At 48.7% G+C, this 17977-nt stretch overlaps 2 protein-coding genes across 4 annotated transcripts in view; one reads left to right on the top strand and one right to left on the bottom strand.

Moving 5' to 3' along the window:
- GRAMD1A (GRAM domain containing 1A) overlaps positions 1 to 17977 on the top strand; it is a 161111-nt gene that overhangs the window by 4655 nt on the left and 138479 nt on the right. For all 3 annotated transcript variants that reach the window (XM_056543436.1, XM_056543434.1, XM_056543435.1), the window contains one exon: positions 2486 to 3819. In XM_056543436.1, coding sequence (XP_056399411.1) covers positions 3530 to 3819 — 290 coding nt within the window. In that variant the 5' untranslated portion in view covers positions 2486 to 3529. The remainder of the gene's footprint in view (positions 1 to 2485; positions 3820 to 17977) is intronic.
- The window catches only part of LOC130294057 (serine protease inhibitor swm-1-like), a 105137-nt gene that overhangs the window by 68619 nt on the left and 18541 nt on the right, over positions 1 to 17977 (bottom strand). The gene's annotated exons all lie outside the window — the stretch shown is intronic.

Below are 17977 nucleotides of genomic sequence, written 5' to 3'. Positions count from 1 at the left end.
ACAGTACCACTTCTCCTGCCCTGTATATATGGACGCAGCACAGTACCACTTCTCCTGCCCTGTATATATTGACGCAGCACAGTACCACTTCTCCTGTCCTGTATATGGACACTGCACAGTACCACTTCTCCTGTCCTGTATATGGACACTGCACAGTACCACTTCTCCTGCCCTGTATATATGGACGCAGCACAGTACCACTTCTCCTGTCCTGTATATATGGACACTGCACAGTACCACTTCTCCTGTCCTGTATATATGGACACTGCACAGTACCACTTCTCCTGCCCTGTATATACGGACATTGCACAGTACCACTTCTCCTGCCCTGTATATATGGACACTGCACAGTACCACTTCTCCTGCCCTGTATATATGGACTCTGCACAGTACCACTTCTCCTGCCCTGTATATATGGACACTGCACAGTACCACTTCTCCTGCCCTGTATATACGGACACTGCACAGTACCACTTCCACCTTGCTCTGCAGCGCTGGCGGTCACTGAGAGGCCACACGATGTGATATATGTCTGTGGTGATTCCCGGGCGGCGCTCACATCAGGCGCCATCATTGTCTCCGGTCGGTGACTATAATGATCTCACCGCCAGGAATATGGCTGCTGATGTAAGCCCCGCCCCCTTCTGCAGGCTACATAAAGAATATTTATGGCCTTTAATTGAAATCTTCCCTCCTCAAGTCAATGGCGTTCTATAAATATCCGTCCCGGGCGCCGTCATCGCCGCTCGTCCTACAAGGAGAACTTGTGGCCTAGAATTTATAAGGGATTGTACAGGATTAGAGGAAAACATGGCTGCCTCTCCCCAAAAACAGCGCCACACCTGCCCATGCTCGGCCTCCATGACTTCACTGCTGAGCTGCAGTACCAGACACAACCTGGAGATAAGTGTGGTGCTATTTCTGAAAGAATGTTTTCTCCTCATGTCCTGATTTTAGTGGGAGAATCCCAAAATCTGCTCCACAAGATAACTAGAATGGGCTCCTTATGTCCCGGGATGGGAAGGGGAGTGGCGGCATTTAGCAACTCCAGGAATGGGGGGCCACATTTTCAGTATGGGGCCACTATTTAATTGCCAGAACCATGTCCCCTAAATGGATGGAAGGCAGGCAGATACTCAGGTTGGCTACATCCCCATGACCAATGGGATCCTGGTCCAGTACACTAATCTCCACTGGGGCCCCAACCTTTGGTAGGGCCCGGTCCTAGGTTGACCAGTCGGATTTGTGATGGAATGGTGTGCTGTGGTAGTATAAACCCGCCCCCGAGGGGCCACTAGTTCCTTGGTGGAATTACAGACTCCTCTGTGAGATAAAATTGGGCCTGTAAGCTTGGACATGCCAGGGCTATCCTGGGCACCAGACTGAAAAAGTAGCAAAGGGCATTCCCTGGTGTCTAAAGGGCGGGGCATTCCTTGGTGTCTACGGGGTGGGACTTATCATGTATCATGTAAAAAAACGTATTCCTTATCCCCGAGCTCTGGGGCCCCCCACAATCTCCTGTACGGGGTCCCGGCTCTCCTGTACAGCGGCGCGTCATGACCCCCGCCCGAAACAGGGGCCGCTACGCCCCCTCAATATAGCTCTCTATATAGAGGTGGTCGTGACAGGCCGCTGTCACGCCCCCTCCCATAGACTTGCATCGAGGGGGAGGGGCGTGCTGTTGTGAGGGGGCGGGGCTATGATGTAATGAGCTCCCGGCGCCGACTCTAAGTGTTCAAAACATTTTGTTCCAAACTCTGAGCAGTGGAGTACCCCTTTAAGGGAGAATTCCAGCCAAAACTAACTTATCCCCCTATCCACACCATAGGGGATAAGTAGCTGATTGCCGGGGTCTGACCCCCATGATTAGCTACTTATCCCCTATCCAAAGGTTAAGTTAATTTTGGCTGGAGTTCTCCTTTAAAGACTATGGGGGGAGAATTATCAAAACCTGTCCAGAGGGAAAGTTGCCCAGTTGCCCATAGCAACCAATCAGATTGCTTCCTTCACTTTTAACAAGGCCTCTGCAAAATGAAAGAAGGGATCTGATTGGTTGCTATGGGCAACTGGGTAACTTTTCCTTTGCACAGGTTTTGATAAATCTCCCCCTATGACTTCCTTTAGGTGGCACCAGAGAGCCATCTTTCTTCCTCCTGGAGGAGAACTCATTTGCATAAATATTTCCCAAGATGCATTGCAGGACTCCCTATGCCAGCTTGGCAGTCTCCCTAAGGAGACACAGAGGGAGATTCATCAAGACCTGTCCAGTTGCCCATAGCAACCAATCAGATGGCTTCTTTCATTTTCCATAGGCCTTGTTAAAAATGAAAGTAGCGATCTGATTGGTTGCTATGGGCAACTGGGCAGCTTTTCCTCTGAACAGTTTTTGATAAATCTCCCCCACAGTACCCCATCTAACTATATTCTTTCCTACTAAGTTCTTTTGCCTTTTTTTTTTATAATTTTCTCTTATTTCTTTCCACAGATGATCTCTGGAGTATTCGTGTGTCTTCCTGAGTCTGACAATACAGAAGAACAACTGTCCAAGGAGATGTTAGACCTATATGAAGACCAATAAACCCAGTAGACGACCTTCCTACAGAGCGGACCGTGGTCTCAGAGTCAGGAGGCAGCTGCGTAAGGCGTCTATAGTGAAATCTATGGATGCAGATTGTTCTTCCTCAGGGGTTTAGTGGAGCCTATGAATCTTCTCCTGGTGGCTTTCAGGGCTGGTGCAAGGATTTTTGTCAACCTAGTCAAAAGCTAATTTTGCCGCCCCCTTGACTCCGCCCATTGGCCTGCACTTTGACACGCCCCTTTCTTACTTCTGGGGGGACAGCCTGTAGCAAATCTCCTCATGCTTCTGGTTGAGTGAGTGGTTCAGATGGTGGTTGTCTAACTTTCTTGTGCGGCCCATCAAGAAGGCGCCATCGGCGGCTGCCTATTTTGCCTATTGGCATAGCCAGCCCTCGTTGCTTTACCTCTGGACTGAGCTCCTCTCCAGGATCGGCTCTACAGGACGTCATGTTGACCACAGTCATGGATATAGTGAAATCTATGTATCCGGATTGTTCTTCCTCAGGAGTCTAGTGGAGCTTATGACTCTTCTCCTGTGGCTTTACCTCTGGACTGAGCTCCTCACCAGGATCGGCTTTACGGGACACCGAGGAGCTCTGACCAAAGGGATATTTTGCACTTACATTAATTAAGACGTTTAATTGAATTGCTCTGGAAAGCGTCAGCGCTCCCCCCCCCCCCCCCCCGCGCCTCCACCTCTTTGTTGTATTGAACTCCTGCTCTTCAGTTTCGGCGACTGAAGTTAAGTGCACATTAAAGCTTTATTATTAGACGCTAATGGCAGGGAAATCTGGAGGGTACGGAGAGAACCGTCACGTCTGAAGCCGAGGTGGAGCCACCTGGAGATACCAAAGATAAGACAACAGGTCTAAAACAACCGAAAAAACCTTGGCCCATTATGGTGAGGACGATGGCCGAGGAGCTCTGTAGGACGTGCTAGGCCTTGTTTACCATGGAGACCTTTAGACAGCTGAAGCCTCCGGAGCTGTGGTCATGCTCCTCTACACCAAGCGCCAGGCGACGGCGACTGAAGTTCAAGAAAGGTCAGAGGTCACCGGAGTCGTGTTGCGGGAGTGAGACGGAAGGGAAAAAAGTCAGGGGGAAAACTCTGAAGCCTCCGGCCATAGAGGTGACCCCGTCCAGCGAAGACGAAGCGTGGTCCAACTGTTCCACACCCAGCGCGTCACCAAAGAGACGGCGGGGCCTACTGAAGAAATGGCTGAGCCGGAGAGAAGGAGGATGGTGAGTGGACATCTTATTACTAACAACTGCATTCATTTTGAGGCCTGTAGTTCCTCCTCCCATCCTGTAGGGGGTCTAGAGTGAGAGCGAGAGATTCCATAATCTATTTGGAGATAGAATTTGCTATAGGATAGTGCTGCATCCAAGTCTAAAAGGAGCACTCCAGGTTTTCATTTTGTTTTTGCCCATATCCTGCACGCTCACAATCACTAGTCCTACAGTGCTATCTGTTTTATTCCAGCACTGCTGCATCCATTTGTTTCATTACTGCAACTGGATCATGTAATCGCCAGTCTGACCCACAGAAAATCACAGTGCTTAGTCTGTCAGAGGAAGTGGTCAGTCCTTGGTCAGCTGACTTCATGTGGACAACAGGATGACATCATGACCTACTAGATCCTTCCTGCTCCCTCCAGACATCAGCTCTATCAGCTCTGTATACTGCTTCTGTTATCTCTATGGGATCAGAATATATAGTAGTTACACACCTCTTCCAGCTCTATCTGTATACTGCTGCTGATATCTCTATGGGATCAGGATATGTATAGTAGTTATACACTTCCCCTTCCAGCTCTATCTGTATACTGCTGCTATCTCTATGGGATCAGGATATATAGTAGTTATACACCTCCTCCAGCTCTATCTGTATACTGCTGCTGATATCTCTATGGGATCAGGATATGTATAGTAGTTATACACTTCCCCTTCCAGCTCTATCTGTATACTGCTGCTATCTCTATGGGATCAGGATATATAGCAGTTATACACCTCCCCTCCAGCTCTATCTGTATACTGCAGCTATCTCAATGGGATCAGGATATATAGTAGTTATACACCTCCTCTCCAGCTCTATCTGTATACTGCTGCTATCTCTATGGGATCAGGATATATAGTAGTTATACACCTCCCCTCCAGCTCTATCTATATACTGCAGCTATCTCAATGGGATCAGTATATATATAGTAGTTATACACCTCTTCTCCAGCTCTATCTGTATACTGCAGCTATCTCAATGGGATCAGGATATATAGTAGTTATACACCTCCTCTCCAGCTTTATCTATATACTGCTGCTGCTAACTCTATGGTATCCGGATATATAGTAGTTATACATCTCCCCTCCAGCTCTATCTGTATACTGCTGCTATCTCTATGTGTTTTGGATATATAGTAGTTATACACCTCCTCTTCAGCTCTATCTGTATACTGCTGCTATCTCTATGGGATCAGGATATATAGTAGTTATACCCCTCCTCTTCAGCTCTATCTGTATACTGCTGCTATCTCTATGTGATCAGGGTATATAGTAGTTATACACCTTCCCTCCAGCTCTATCTGTATACTGCTGCTATCTCTATGTGATCAGGGTATATAGTAGTTATACACCTCCCCTCCAGCTCTATCTTTATACTGCTGCTATCTCTATGTGATCAGGGTATATAGTAGTTATACACCTCTCCTCCAGCTCTATCTGTATACTGCTGCTATCTCTATGTGATCAGGGTATATAGTAGTTATACACCTTCCCTCCAGCTCTATCTTTATACTGCTGCTATCTCTATGTGATCAGGGTATATAGTAGTTATACACCTCTCCTCCAGCTCTATCTGTATACTGCTGCTATCTCTATGTGATCAGGGTATATAGTAGTTATACACCTCTCCTCCAGCTCTATCTGTATACTGCTGCTATCTCTATGTGATCAGGGTATATAGTAGTTATATACTTTTCTTCATGTTTTCTGTATTTTTTTTTCTGCCATTTTGCCCAAATTTCCTAAAAATGTTGATACATTTTAATAATAATAATAAAAAAAAAGAATGAAAACTGCACATAATGTGAACTGACCCCAACCCACTTATGAGTTTAATCAGTTCACCGGGGTGACCTCAAGCACCAGCAGCCTAATCAGATGACCAGGTGGAGTGATCAGAATCCACACCCTCTCTCTGCAGAGCCAGATGATTCATGGGACACGTAGGCAGCGTTAGGAAATCATTTTAGTGATACAATTGCCATCAGTGTGACTGAAAACCCTAGATCAGTGTTTTCCAAACAGTTTATCTCCAGCTGTTGCAAAACTACAACTCCCAGCATGCCCGGACAGCCAACGGCTGTCCGGGCATGCTGGGAGTTGTAGTTTTGCAACAGCTGGAGGCACACTTCTTGGGAAACACGGAGTGCAGCTGTATGAACAAGGAAATTTCCAGGGAAAAACCTTCAAATCCTGTCCTTGTCCCAGGAGATAAAAGATGGTCAGGGGCGGCTGGGGACCTTGAGAAGACTGTGATGCTTATAGATGGGGCCCTATGGCGTCTGAGGGGCCCCAGGGAGGAGGGGAAGGCTGAGGTGGATTGGTTCTCCCTGAAGGCCATGGCCGGGGACGGCAGGACATGAAGGAGCAGATGATCCACTTCTGGGGTGGGATGGTTGTTCCTGTAGCCTTATCTAGACACCCCTGGGGCCCCCATAGACACGTGTCCCACCAGCTCTGCCCCTGCTAAAGATATAGGGCAGCCCTGTTATGGTTCCCCTCAGGTCTTTGTGGGACGTCCTTGTGCCGGCACCGGCCGCGTCTTGGCTCCGGCATTTATTCTATAATGCAGAGTCTCGTTGTGCCTGGCATCGCCCGTCTCCATGGCTGGCAGCCTCATTGCTGACAATATCCGGAAGATCCGGGGTCGATGACCATTAAGTCCTCATTCAGCAGACGGGATATGTGACCTGGGGGAGTGCGGCCTCAGCGATGTCCTAATACAAAGAGAGGAGCTGTATATAGAGAGTGTCGGGATGGGGAGAGCTCTAGGAGCTGTATATAGAGAGTGCTGGGGTGGGGAGAGCTCTAGGGGCTGTATATAGAGAATGTCTGGATAGGGAGAGCTCTAGGAGCTGTATATAGAGAGTGTCGGGATGGGGAGAGCTCTAGGAACTGTATATAGAGAGTGTCGGGATAGGGAGAGCTTTAGGAGCTGTATATAGAGAGTGCCGGGATGGGGAGAGCTCTAGGAGCTGTATATAGAGAGTTCTAGAAGCTGTATATAGAGAGTGTCGGGAAGGGGAGAGTTCTAGGAACTGTATATAGAGAGTGCAGGGATGGGGTGAGTTCTAGGAGCTGTATATAGAGAGTGTCGGGATGGGGAGAGCTCTAGGAACTGTATATAGAGAGTGTCGGGATAGGGAGAGCTTTAGGAGCTGTATATAGAGAGTGCCGGGATGGGGAGAGCTCTAGGAGCTGTATATAGAGAGTTCTAGAAGCTGTATATAGAGAGTGTCGGGAAGGGGAGAGTTCTAGGAACTGTATATAGAGAGTGCAGGGATGGGGTGAGTTCTAGGAGCTGTATATAGAGAGTGTCGGGATGGGGAGAGCTCTAGGAACTGTATATAGAGAGTGTCGGGATAGGGAGAGCTCTAGGAGCTGTATATAGAGAGTGCCGGGATGGGGAGAGCTCTAGGAGCTGTATATAGAGAGTTCTAGAAGCTGTATATAGAGAGTGTCGGGAAGGGGAGAGTTCTAGGAACTGTATATAGAGAGTGCAGGGATGGGGAGAGTTCTAGGAGCTGTATATAGAGAGTGTCGGGATGGGGAGAGTTCTAGGAGCTGTATATAGAGAGTGCTGGGATCGGGAGAGCTCTAGGAGCTGTATATAGAGAGTGTCGGGATGGGGAGAGTTCTAGGAGCTGTATATAGAGAGTGCTGGGATCGGGAGAGTTCTAGGAGCTGTATATAGAGAGTGCTGGGATGGGGAGAGCTCTAGGAGCTGTATATAGAGAGTGCTGGGATGGGGAGAGTTCTAGGAGCTGTATATAGAGAGTGTCGGGATGGGCAGAGTTCTAGGAGCTGTATATAGAGAGTGCAGGGATGGGGAGAGTTCTATGAGCTGTATATAGAGAGTGCTGGGATGGGGAGAGCTCTAGGAGCTGTATATAGAGAGTGCAGGGATGGGGAGAGTTCTAGGAGCTGTATATAGAGAGTGTCAGGATGGGGAGAGTTCTAGGAGCTGTATATAGAGATTGCCGGGATGGGGAGAGCTCTAGGAGCTGTATATAGAGAGTATCGGGATGGGGAGAGCTCTAGGAGCTGTATATAGAGATTGCCGGGATGGGGAGAGCTCTAGGAGCTGTATATAGAGAGTGTCGGGATGGGGAGAGTTCTAGGAGCTGTATATAGAGAGTGTCAGGATGGGGAGAGTTCTATGAGCTGTATATAGAGAGTGCTGGGATCGGGAGAGCTCTAGGAGCTGTATATAGAGAGTGCTGGGATGGGGAGAGCTCTAGGAGCTGCATATAGAGAGTTCTAGGAGCTGTATATAGAGAGTGCTGGGATCGGGAGAGCTCTAGGAGCTGTATATAGAGAGTGTTGGGATAGGGAGAGCTCTAGGAGCTGTATATAGAGAGTGCTGGGGTGGGGAGAGCTCTAGGAGCTGTATATAGAGAGTGTCGGGATGGGGAGAGTTCTATGAGCTGTATATAGAGAGTGTCGGGATGGGGAGAGTTCTAGGAGCTGTATATAGAGAGTGCTGGGATGGGGAGAGTTCTAGGAGCTGAATATAGAGAGTGCCGGGATGGGGAGAGCTCTAGGAGCTGTATATAGAGAGTGCTGGGATGGGGAGAGTTCTAGGAGCTGTATATAGAGAGTGTCGGGATAGGGAGAGCTCTAGGAGCTGTATATAGAGAGTGTCGGGATGGGGAGAGTTCTAGGAGCTGTATATAGAGAGTGCTGGGATGGGGAGAGTTCTAGGAGCTGTATATAGAGAGTGTTGGGATGGGGAGAGTTCTAGGAGCTGTATATAGAGAGTGTCGGGATGGGGAGAGTTCTAGGAGCTGTATATAGAGAGTTCTAGAAGCTGTATATAGAGAGTGTCGGGATGGGGAGAGTTCTAGGAGCTGTATATAGAGAGTTCTAGAAGCTGTATATAGAGAGTGTCGGGATGGGCAGAGTTCTAGGAGCTGTATATAGAGAGTGCAGGGATGGGGAGAGTTCTAGGAGCTGTATATAGAGAGTGTTGGGATGGGGAGAGCTCTAGGAACTGTATATAGAGAGTGTCGGGATGGGGAGAGTTCTAAGAGCTGTATATAGAGAGTGTCGGGATGGGGAGAGTTCTAGGAGCTGTATATAGAGAGTGTCGGGATCGGAGAGCTCTAGGAGCTGTATATAGAGAGTTCTAGAAGCTGTATATAGAGAGTGTCGGGATGGGGAGAGTTCTAGGAGCTGTATATAGAGAGTGCTGGGGTGGGGAGAGCTCTAGGAGCTGTATATAGAGAGTGTCGGGATGGGGAGAGCTCTAGGAGCTGTATATAGAGAGTGTCGGGATGGGGAGAGCTCTAGGAGCTGTATATAGAGAGTGTCAGGATGGGGAGAGCTCTAGGAGCTGTATATAGAAAGTGCCGGGATGGGGAGAGTTCTAGAAGCTGTATATAGAGAGTGTTGGGATGGGGAGAGTTCTAGGAGCTGTATATAGAGAGTTCTAGGAGCTGTATATAGAAAGTGTCGGGATGGGGAGAGTTCTAGGAGCTGTATATAGAGAGTGTTGGGATGGGGAGAGTTCTAGGAGCTGTATATAGAGAGTTCTAGGAGCTGTATATAGAGAGTGTCGGGATGGGGAGAGTTCTAGGAGCTGTATATAGAGAGTGCTGGGATGGGGAGAGTTCAAGGAGCTGTATATAGAGAGTGTTGGGATGGGGAGAGTTCTAGGAGCTGTATATAGAGAGTGCTGGGATGGGGAGAGTTCTAGGAGCTGTATATAGAGAGTGTTGGGATGGGGAGAGCTCTAGGAGCTGTATATAGAGAGTGTCGGGATGGGGAGAGTTCTAGGAGCTGTATATAGAGAGTGTCGGGATGGGGAGAGTTCTAGGAGCTGTATATAGAGAGTGTCGGGATGGGGAGAGTTCTAGGAGCTGTATATAGAGAGTGTCGGGATGGGGAGAGTTCTAGGAGCTGTATATAGAGAGTTCTAGGAGCTGTATATAGAGAGTGTTGGGATGGGGAGAGTTCTAGGAGCTGTATATAGAGAGTGCTGGGATGGGGAGAGTTCTAGGAGCTGTATATAGAGAGTGTCGGGATGGGGAGAGTTCTAGGAGCTGTATATAGAGAGTGCTGGGGTGGGGAGAGCTCTAGGAGCTGTATATAGAGAGTGTCGGGATGGGGAGAGTTCTAGGAGCTGTATATAGAGAGTGCCGGGATGGGGAGAGTTCTATGAGCTGTATATAGAGAGTGCTGGGGTGGGGAGAGCTCTAGGAGCTGTATATAGAGAGTGTCGGGATGGGGAGAGTTCTAGGAGCTGTATATAGAGAGTGCCGGGGTGGGGAGAGCTCTAGGAGCTGTATATAGAGAGTGTCGGGATGAAGAGAGCTCTAGGAGCTGTATATAGAGAGTGTCGGGATGGGGAGAGTTCTAGGAGCTGTATATAGAGAGTGTCGGGATGGGGAGAGTTCTAGGAGCTGTATATAGAGATTGCCGGGATGGGGAGAGCTCTAGGAGCTGTATATAGAGAGTGTCGGGATGGGGAGAGTTCTAGGAGCTGTATATAGAGAGTGCCGGGATGGGGAGAGCTCTAGGAGCTGTATATAGAGAGTGTCGGGATGGGGAGAGTTCTATGAGCTGTATATAGAGAGTGTCGGGATGGGGAGAGTTCTAGGGGCTGTATATAGAGAGTGCTGGGATGGGGAGAGTTCTAGGAGCTGTATATAGAGAGTGCTGGGATGGGGAGAGTTCTAGGAGCTGTATATAGAGAGTGTCGGGATAGGGAGAGCTCTAGGAGCTGTATATAGAGAGTGCTGGGATGGGGAGAGCTCTAGGAGCTGTATATAGAGAGTGCTGGGATGGGGAGAGTTCTAGGAGCTGTATATAGAGAGTGTTGGGATGGGGAGAGCTCTAGGAGCTGTATATAGAGAGTGCTGGGATGGGGAGAGTTCTAGGAGCTGTATATAGAGAGTGTCGGGATGTGGAGAGTTCTAGGAGCTGTATATAGAGAGTGCTGAGGTGGGGAGAGCTCTAGGAGCTGTATATAGAGAGTGTCGGGATGGGGAGAGTTCTAGGAGCTGTATATAGAGAGTGCCGGGATGGGGAGAGTTCTATGAGCTGTATATAGAGAGTGCTGGGGTGGGGAGAGCTCTAGGAGCTGTATATAGAGAGTGTCGGGATGGGGAGAGTTCTAGGAGCTGTATATAGAGAGTGGCGGGGTGGGGAGAGCTCTAGGAGCTGTATATAGAGAGTGTCGGGATGAAGAGAGCTCTAGGAGCTGTATATAGAGAGTGTCGGGATGGGGAGAGTTCTAGGAGCTGTATATAGAGAGTGTCGGGATGGGGAGAGTTCTAGGAGCTGTATATAGAGATTGCCGGGACGGGGAGAGCTCTAGGAGCTGTATATAGAGAGTGTCGGGATGGGGAGAGTTCTAGGAGCTGTATATAGAGAGTGTTGGAATGGGGAGAGCTCTAGGAGCTGTATATAGAGAGTGTCGGGATGGGGAGAGTTCTATGAGCTGTATATAGAGAGTGTCGGGATGGGGAGAGTTCTAGGGGCTGTATATAGAGAGTGCTGGGATGGGGAGAGTTCTAGGAGCTGTATATAGAGAGTGCTGGGATGGGGAGAGTTCTAGGAGCTGTATATAGAGAGTGTCGGGATAGGGAGAGCTCTAGGAGCTGTATATAGAGAGTGCTGGGATGGGGAGAGTTCTAGGAGCTGTATATAGAGAGTTCTAGAAGCTGTATATAGAGAGTGTCGGGATGGGGAGAGTTCTAGGAGCTGTATATAGAGAGTGCAGGGATGGGGAGAGTTCTAGGAGCTGTATATAGAGAGTGTTGGGATGGGGAGAGCTCTAGGAACTGTATATAGAGAGTGTCGGGATGGGGAGAGTTCTAAGAGCTGTATATAGAGAGTGTCGGGATGGGGAGAGTTCTAGGAGCTGTATATAGAGAGTGTCGGGATGGGGAGAGCTCTAGGAGCTGTATATAGAGAGTGTCGGGATGGGGAGAGCTCTAGGAGCTGTATATAGAGAGTGTCGGGATGGGGAGAGCTCTAGGAGCTGTATATAGAGAGTGTCAGGATGGGGAGAGCTCTAGGAACTGTATATAGAGAGTGCCGGGATGGGGAGAGTTCTAGAAGCTGTATATAGAGAGTGTCGGGATGGGGAGAGTTCTAGGAGCTGTATATAGAGAGTGTCGGGATGGGGAGAGTTCTAGGAGCTGTATATAGAGAGTTCTAGGAGCTGTATATAGAGAGTGCTGGGGTGGGGAGAGCTCTAGGAGCTGTATATAGAGAGTGTCGGGATAGGGAGAGCTCTAGGAGCTGTATATAGAGAGTGTCGGGATGGGGAGAGTTCTAGGAGCTGTATATAGAGAGTGCTGGGGTGGGGAGAGCTCTAGGAGCTGTATATAGAGAGTGTCGGGATGGGGAGAGTTCTAGGAGCTGTATATAGAGAGTGCCGGGATGGGGAGAGTTCTAGGAGCTGTATATAGAGAGTGCTGGGGTGGGGAGAGCTCTAGGAGCTGTATATAGAGAGTGTCGGGATGGGGAGAGCTCTAGGAGCTGTATATAGAGGGTGTCGGGATGGGGAGAGTTCTAGGAGCTGTATATAGAGAGTGCTGGGATGGGGAGAGTTCTAGGATCTGTATATAGAGAGTGCTGGGATGGGGAGAGCTCTAGGAGCTGTATATAGAGAGTGCGGGGATGGGGAGAGTTCTAGGAGCTGTATATAGAGAGTGCCGGGATGGGGAGAGCTCTAGGAGCTGTATATAGAGAGTGCTGGGATGGGGAGAGTTCTAGGAGCTGTATATAGAGAGTGCTGGGATGGGGAGAGTTCTAGGAGCTGTATATAGAGAGTGTCGGGATGGGGAGAGTTCTAGGAGCTGTATATAGAGAGTGCGGGGATGGGGAGAGTTCTAGGAGCTGTATATAGAGAGTGTCGGGATGGGGAGAGTTCTAGGAGCTGTATATAGAGAGTGCTGGGGTGGGGAGAGTTCTAGGAGCTGTATATAGAGAGTGTCAGGATGGGCAGAGTTCTAGGAGCTGTATATAGAGAGTGCGGGGATGGGGAGAGTTCTAGGAGCTGTATATAGAGAGTGTCAGGATGGGCAGAGTTCTAGGAGCTGTATATAGAGAGTGCGGGGATGGGGAGAGTTCTAGGAGCTGTATATAGAGAGTGCTGGGATAAGGAGAGTTCTAGGAGCTGTATATAGAGAGTGCGGGGATGGGGAGAGCTCTAGGAGCTGTATATAGAGAGTGCTGGGATGGGGAGAGTTCTAGGAGCTGTATATAGAGAGTGTCGGGATGGGGAGAGCTCTAGGAGCTGTATATAGAGAGTGCCGGGATAGGGAGAGCTCTAGGAGCTGTATATAGAGAGTGTCGGGATGGGGAGAGTTCCAGGAGCTGTTTATAGAGAGTGTCGGGATGGAGAGAGTTCTAGGAGCTGTATATAGAGCGTTCTAGGAGCTGTATATAGAGAGTGCAGGGATGGGGAGAGTTCTAGGAGCTGTATATAGAGAGTGTCGGGATGGGGAGAGTTCCAGGAGCTGTATATAGAGAGTTCTAGGAGCTGTATATAGAGAGTTCTAGGAGCTGTATATAGAGAGTTCTAGGAGCTGTATATAGAGAGTTCTAGGAGCTGTATATAGAGAGTTCTAGGAGCTGTATATAGAGAGTTCCAGGAGCTGTATATAGAGAGTTCTAGGAGCTGTATATAAAGAGTGTCGGGATGGGGAGAGCTCTAGGAGCTGTATATAGAGAGTGTCAGGATGGGGAGAGCTCTAGGAGCTGTATATAGAGAGTGCCGGGATGGGGAGAGTTCTAGAAGCTGTATATAGAGAGTGTCGGGATGGGGAGAGTTCTAGGAGCTGTATATAGAGAGTGTCGGGATGGGGAGAGTTCTAGGAGCTGTATATAGAGAGTTCTAGGAGCTGTATATAGAGAGTGCTGGGGTGGGGAGAGCTCTAGGAGCTGTATATAGAGAGTGTCGGGATAGGGAGAGCTCTAGGAGCTGTATATAGAGAGTGTCGGGATGGGGAGAGTTCTAGGAGCTGTATATAGAGAGTGCTGGGGTGGGGAGAGCTCTAGGAGCTGTATATAGAGAGTGTCGGGATGGGGAGAGTTCTAGGAGCTGTATATAGAGAGTGCCGGGATGGGGAGAGTTCTATGAGCTGTATATAGAGAGTGCTGGGGTGGGGAGAGCTCTAGGAGCTGTATATAGAGAGTGTCGGGATGGGGAGAGCTCTAGGAGCTGTATATAGAGGGTGTCGGGATGGGGAGAGTTCTAGGAGCTGTATATAGAGAGTGCTGGGATGGGGAGAGTTCTAGGATTTGTATATAGAGAGTGCTGGGATGGGGAGAGCTCTAGGAGCTGTATATAGAGAGTGCGGGGATGGGGAGAGTTCTAGGAGCTGTATATAGAGAGTGCCGGGATGGGGAGAGCTCTAGGAGCTGTATATAGAGAGTGCTGGGATGGGGAGAGTTCTAGGAGCTGTATATAGAGAGTGCTGGGATGGGGAGAGTTCTAGGAGCTGTATATAGAGAGTGTCGGGATGGGGAGAGTTCTAGGAGCTGTATATAGAGAGTGCGGGATGGGGAGAGTTCTAGGAGCTGTATATAGAGAGTGTCGGGATGGGGAGAGTTCTAGGAGCTGTATATAGAGAGTGCTGGGGTGGGGAGAGTTCTAGGAGCTGTATATAGAGAGTGTCAGGATGGGCAGAGTTCTAGGAGCTGTATATAGAGAGTGCGGGGATGGGGAGAGTTCTAGGAGCTGCATATAGAGAGTGCTGGGATAAGGAGAGTTCTAGGAGCTGTATATAGAGAGTGCGGGGATGGGGAGAGCTCTAGGAGCTGTATATAGAGAGTGCTGGGATGGGGAGAGTTCTAGGAGCTGTATATAGAGAGTTCTAGGAGCTGTATATAGAGAGTTCTAGGAGCTGTATATAGAGAGTGCTGGGATGGGGAGAGTTCTAGGAGCTGTATATAGAGAGTGTCGGGATGGGGAGAGCTCTAGGAGCTGTATATAGAGAGTGCCGGGATAGGGAGAGCTCTAGGAGCTGTATATAGAGAGTGTCGGGATGGGGAGAGTTCCAGGAGCTGTTTATAGAGAGTGTCGGGATGGAGAGAGTTCTAGGAGCTGTATATAGAGCGTTCTAGGAGCTGTATATAGAGAGTGCAGGGATGGGGAGAGTTCTAGGAGCTGTATATAGAGAGTGTCGGGATGGGGAGAGTTCCAGGAGCTGTATATAGAGAGTTCTAGGAGCTGTATATAGAGAGTTCTAGGAGCTGTATATAGAGAGTTCTAGGAGCTGTATATAGAGAGTTCTAGGAGCTGTATATAGAGAGTTCTAGGAGCTGTATATAGAGAGTTCTAGGAGCTGTATATAGAGAGTTCTAGGAGCTGTATATAGAGAGTTCCAGGAGCTGTATATAGAGAGTTCTAGGAGCTGTATATAGAGAGTGTCGGGATGGGGAGAGCTCTAGGAGCTGTATATAGAGAGTGTCAGGATGGGGAGAGCTCTAGGAGCTGTATATAGAGAGTGCCGGGATGGGGAGAGTTCTAGAAGCTGTATATAGAGAGTGTCGGGATGGGGAGAGTTCTAGGAGCTGTATATAGAGAGTGTCGGGATGGGGAGAGTTCTAGGAGCTGTATATAGAGAGTTCTAGGAGCTGTATATAGAGAGTGCTGGGGTGGGGAGAGCTCTAGGAGCTGTATATAGAGAGTGTCGGGATAGGGAGAGCTCTAGGAGCTGTATATAGAGAGTGCTGGGATGGGGAGAGTTCTAGGAGCTGTATATAGAGAGTGTCGGGATGGGGAGAGTTCTAGGAGCTGTATATAGAGAGTGCTGGGGTGGGGAGAGCTCTAGGAGCTGTATATAGAGAGTGTCGGGATGGGGAGAGTTCTAGGAGCTGTATATAGAGAGTGCCGGGATGGGGAGAGTTCTATGAGCTGTATATAGAGAGTGCTGGGGTGGGGAGAGCTCTAGGAGCTGTATATAGAGAGTGCCGGGATGGGGAGAGCTCTAGGAGCTGTATATAGAGAGTGCTGGGATGGGGAGAGTTCTAGGAGCTGTATATAGAGAGTGCTGGGATGGGGAGAGTTCTAGGAGCTGTATATAGAGAGTGTCGGGATGGGGAGAGTTCTAGGAGCTGTATATAGAGAGTGCGGGGATGGGGAGAGTTCTAGGAGCTGTATATAGAGAGTGTCGGGATGGGGAGAGTTCTAGGAGCTGTATATAGAGAGTGCTGGGGTGGGGAGAGTTCTAGGAGCTGTATATAGAGAGTGTCAGGATGGGCAGAGTTCTAGGAGCTGTATATAGAGAGTGCTGGGATAAGGAGAGTTCTAGGAGCTGTATATAGAGAGTGCTGGGATGGGGAGAGTTCTAGGAGCTGTATATAGAGAGTGCTGGGATGGGGAGAGTTCTAGGAGCTGTATATAGAGAGTGTCGGGATGGGGAGAGCTCTAGGAGCTGTATATAGAGAGTGCCGGGATAGGGAGAGCTCTAGGAGCTGTATATAGAGAGTGTCGGGATGGGGAGAGTTCCAGGAGCTGTTTATAGAGAGTGTCGGGATGGAGAGAGTTCTAGGAGCTGTATATAGAGCGTTCTAGGAGCTGTATATAGAGAGTGCAGGGATGGGGAGAGTTCTAGGAGCTGTATATAGAGAGTGTCGGGATGGGGAGAGTTCCAGGAGCTGTATATAGAGAGTTCTAGGAGCTGTATATAGAGAGTTCTAGGAGCTGTATATAGAGAGTTCTAGGAGCTGTATATAGAGAGTTCTAGGAGCTGTATATAGAGAGTTCTAGGAGCTGTATATAGAGAGTTCCAGGAGCTGTATATAGAGAGTTCTAGGAGCTGTATATAGAGAGTGTTGGGATGGGGAGAGCTCTAGGAGCTGTATATAGAGAGTGCCGGGATAGGGAGAGTTCTAGGAGCTGTATATAGAGAGTGCTGGGATGGGGAGAGTTCCAGGAGCTGTATATAGAGAGTTCTAGGAGCTGTATATAGAGAGTGTCGGGATGGAGAGAGTTCTAGGAGCTGTATATAGAGAGTGTCGGGATAGGGAGAGTTCAAGGAGCTGTATATAGAGAGTTCTAGGAGCTGTATATAGAGAGTGCCGGGATGGGGTGAGTTGGCCCCTTTAGTTATTAGGCTTCACAAATTCTAGACCTGTTACCCTGAGCTTTAATATCTATACAGAAGACGACCGTGAGACAGGGCTGTAATACTTCTGGTGCTGTCAGTGAGTCTGTGCCGCCCCCTGCTGTTCAGTTATATGTACTGAGCTGCACAGAACATTTGGTGACTTTTCCCAAGTGCAGTAATTACTGTGATACAGTCGGGGTTCCTCCATAGGACACAGGTTAATATTCCGCCTCAGTCCAGGGGGTCGGTGACTTATTACTGGGGTCGGTTCCTCGGTCCTCGGGTTCGGTCATCTTGTACATTCTAAGTATATGTCAGTATTTCCCAACCAGTGTGCCTCTAGCTGTCCGGCTGTCCAGGTTTGCTGGGAGTTGTAGCTTTGCAACAGCTGGAGGCACCCTGGTTGGGAAACACCGATGTCATCTATAAAATCTGCAACTGTCTAAACAAAGGCATTTCCAGGTCGTTGTTCTAGGAGATAAAGGGTGATCAGGGGCCGCTGGGGACCGCTGATCTAAGTGATACTTAACATATATGTAAATCACACAGGAAAAATGATTCCTTAGCCCAGAACAAAAACAGCTCCAGTCTTGGCCACCAGGTGTCTCACTTCCCTGCAATTTTTTGTCCACTCCCTGTTGGTATGAAAAATCTGTCTGTAGTAACAGAGACATCTGGGACAGAACAGAGAAAGAGAGAGAGAAAGAGAGAAAAAAAAGAGAAAGTAAATAAAGAGTGAAAGAGAGAGTGAGAGAGAGAGAGAAAGAAAGAGAAAAAAAACAGAAAGAGAATAAAGTGAGAGAGAAAGAAAAAAGAGAGAGAGAGAAAGAGAGAAAAAAACAGAAAGAGAATACAGTGAGAGAGAGAAAAAAAGAGAGAGAGACAGAGGAAGAGAGAGAGAGAGAGAGACAGAGGAAGAGAGAGAGAAAGAGAGAGAGACAAAGAGAGACAGAGGAAGAGAGAGAGAGAGACAAAGAGAGACAGAGGAAGAGAGAGAGAGAGAGAAAAAAAAAGAGAGAAAAAAAGAGAAAGTAAATAAAGAGTGAAAGAGAGTG

The sequence above is a fragment of the Hyla sarda genome, chromosome 10 (assembly GCF_029499605.1).
Source record: "Hyla sarda isolate aHylSar1 chromosome 10, aHylSar1.hap1, whole genome shotgun sequence".
Lineage (NCBI taxonomy): Eukaryota > Metazoa > Chordata > Amphibia > Anura > Hylidae > Hyla > Hyla sarda.
This window is presented reverse-complemented; position numbering and strand designations above follow the sequence as displayed.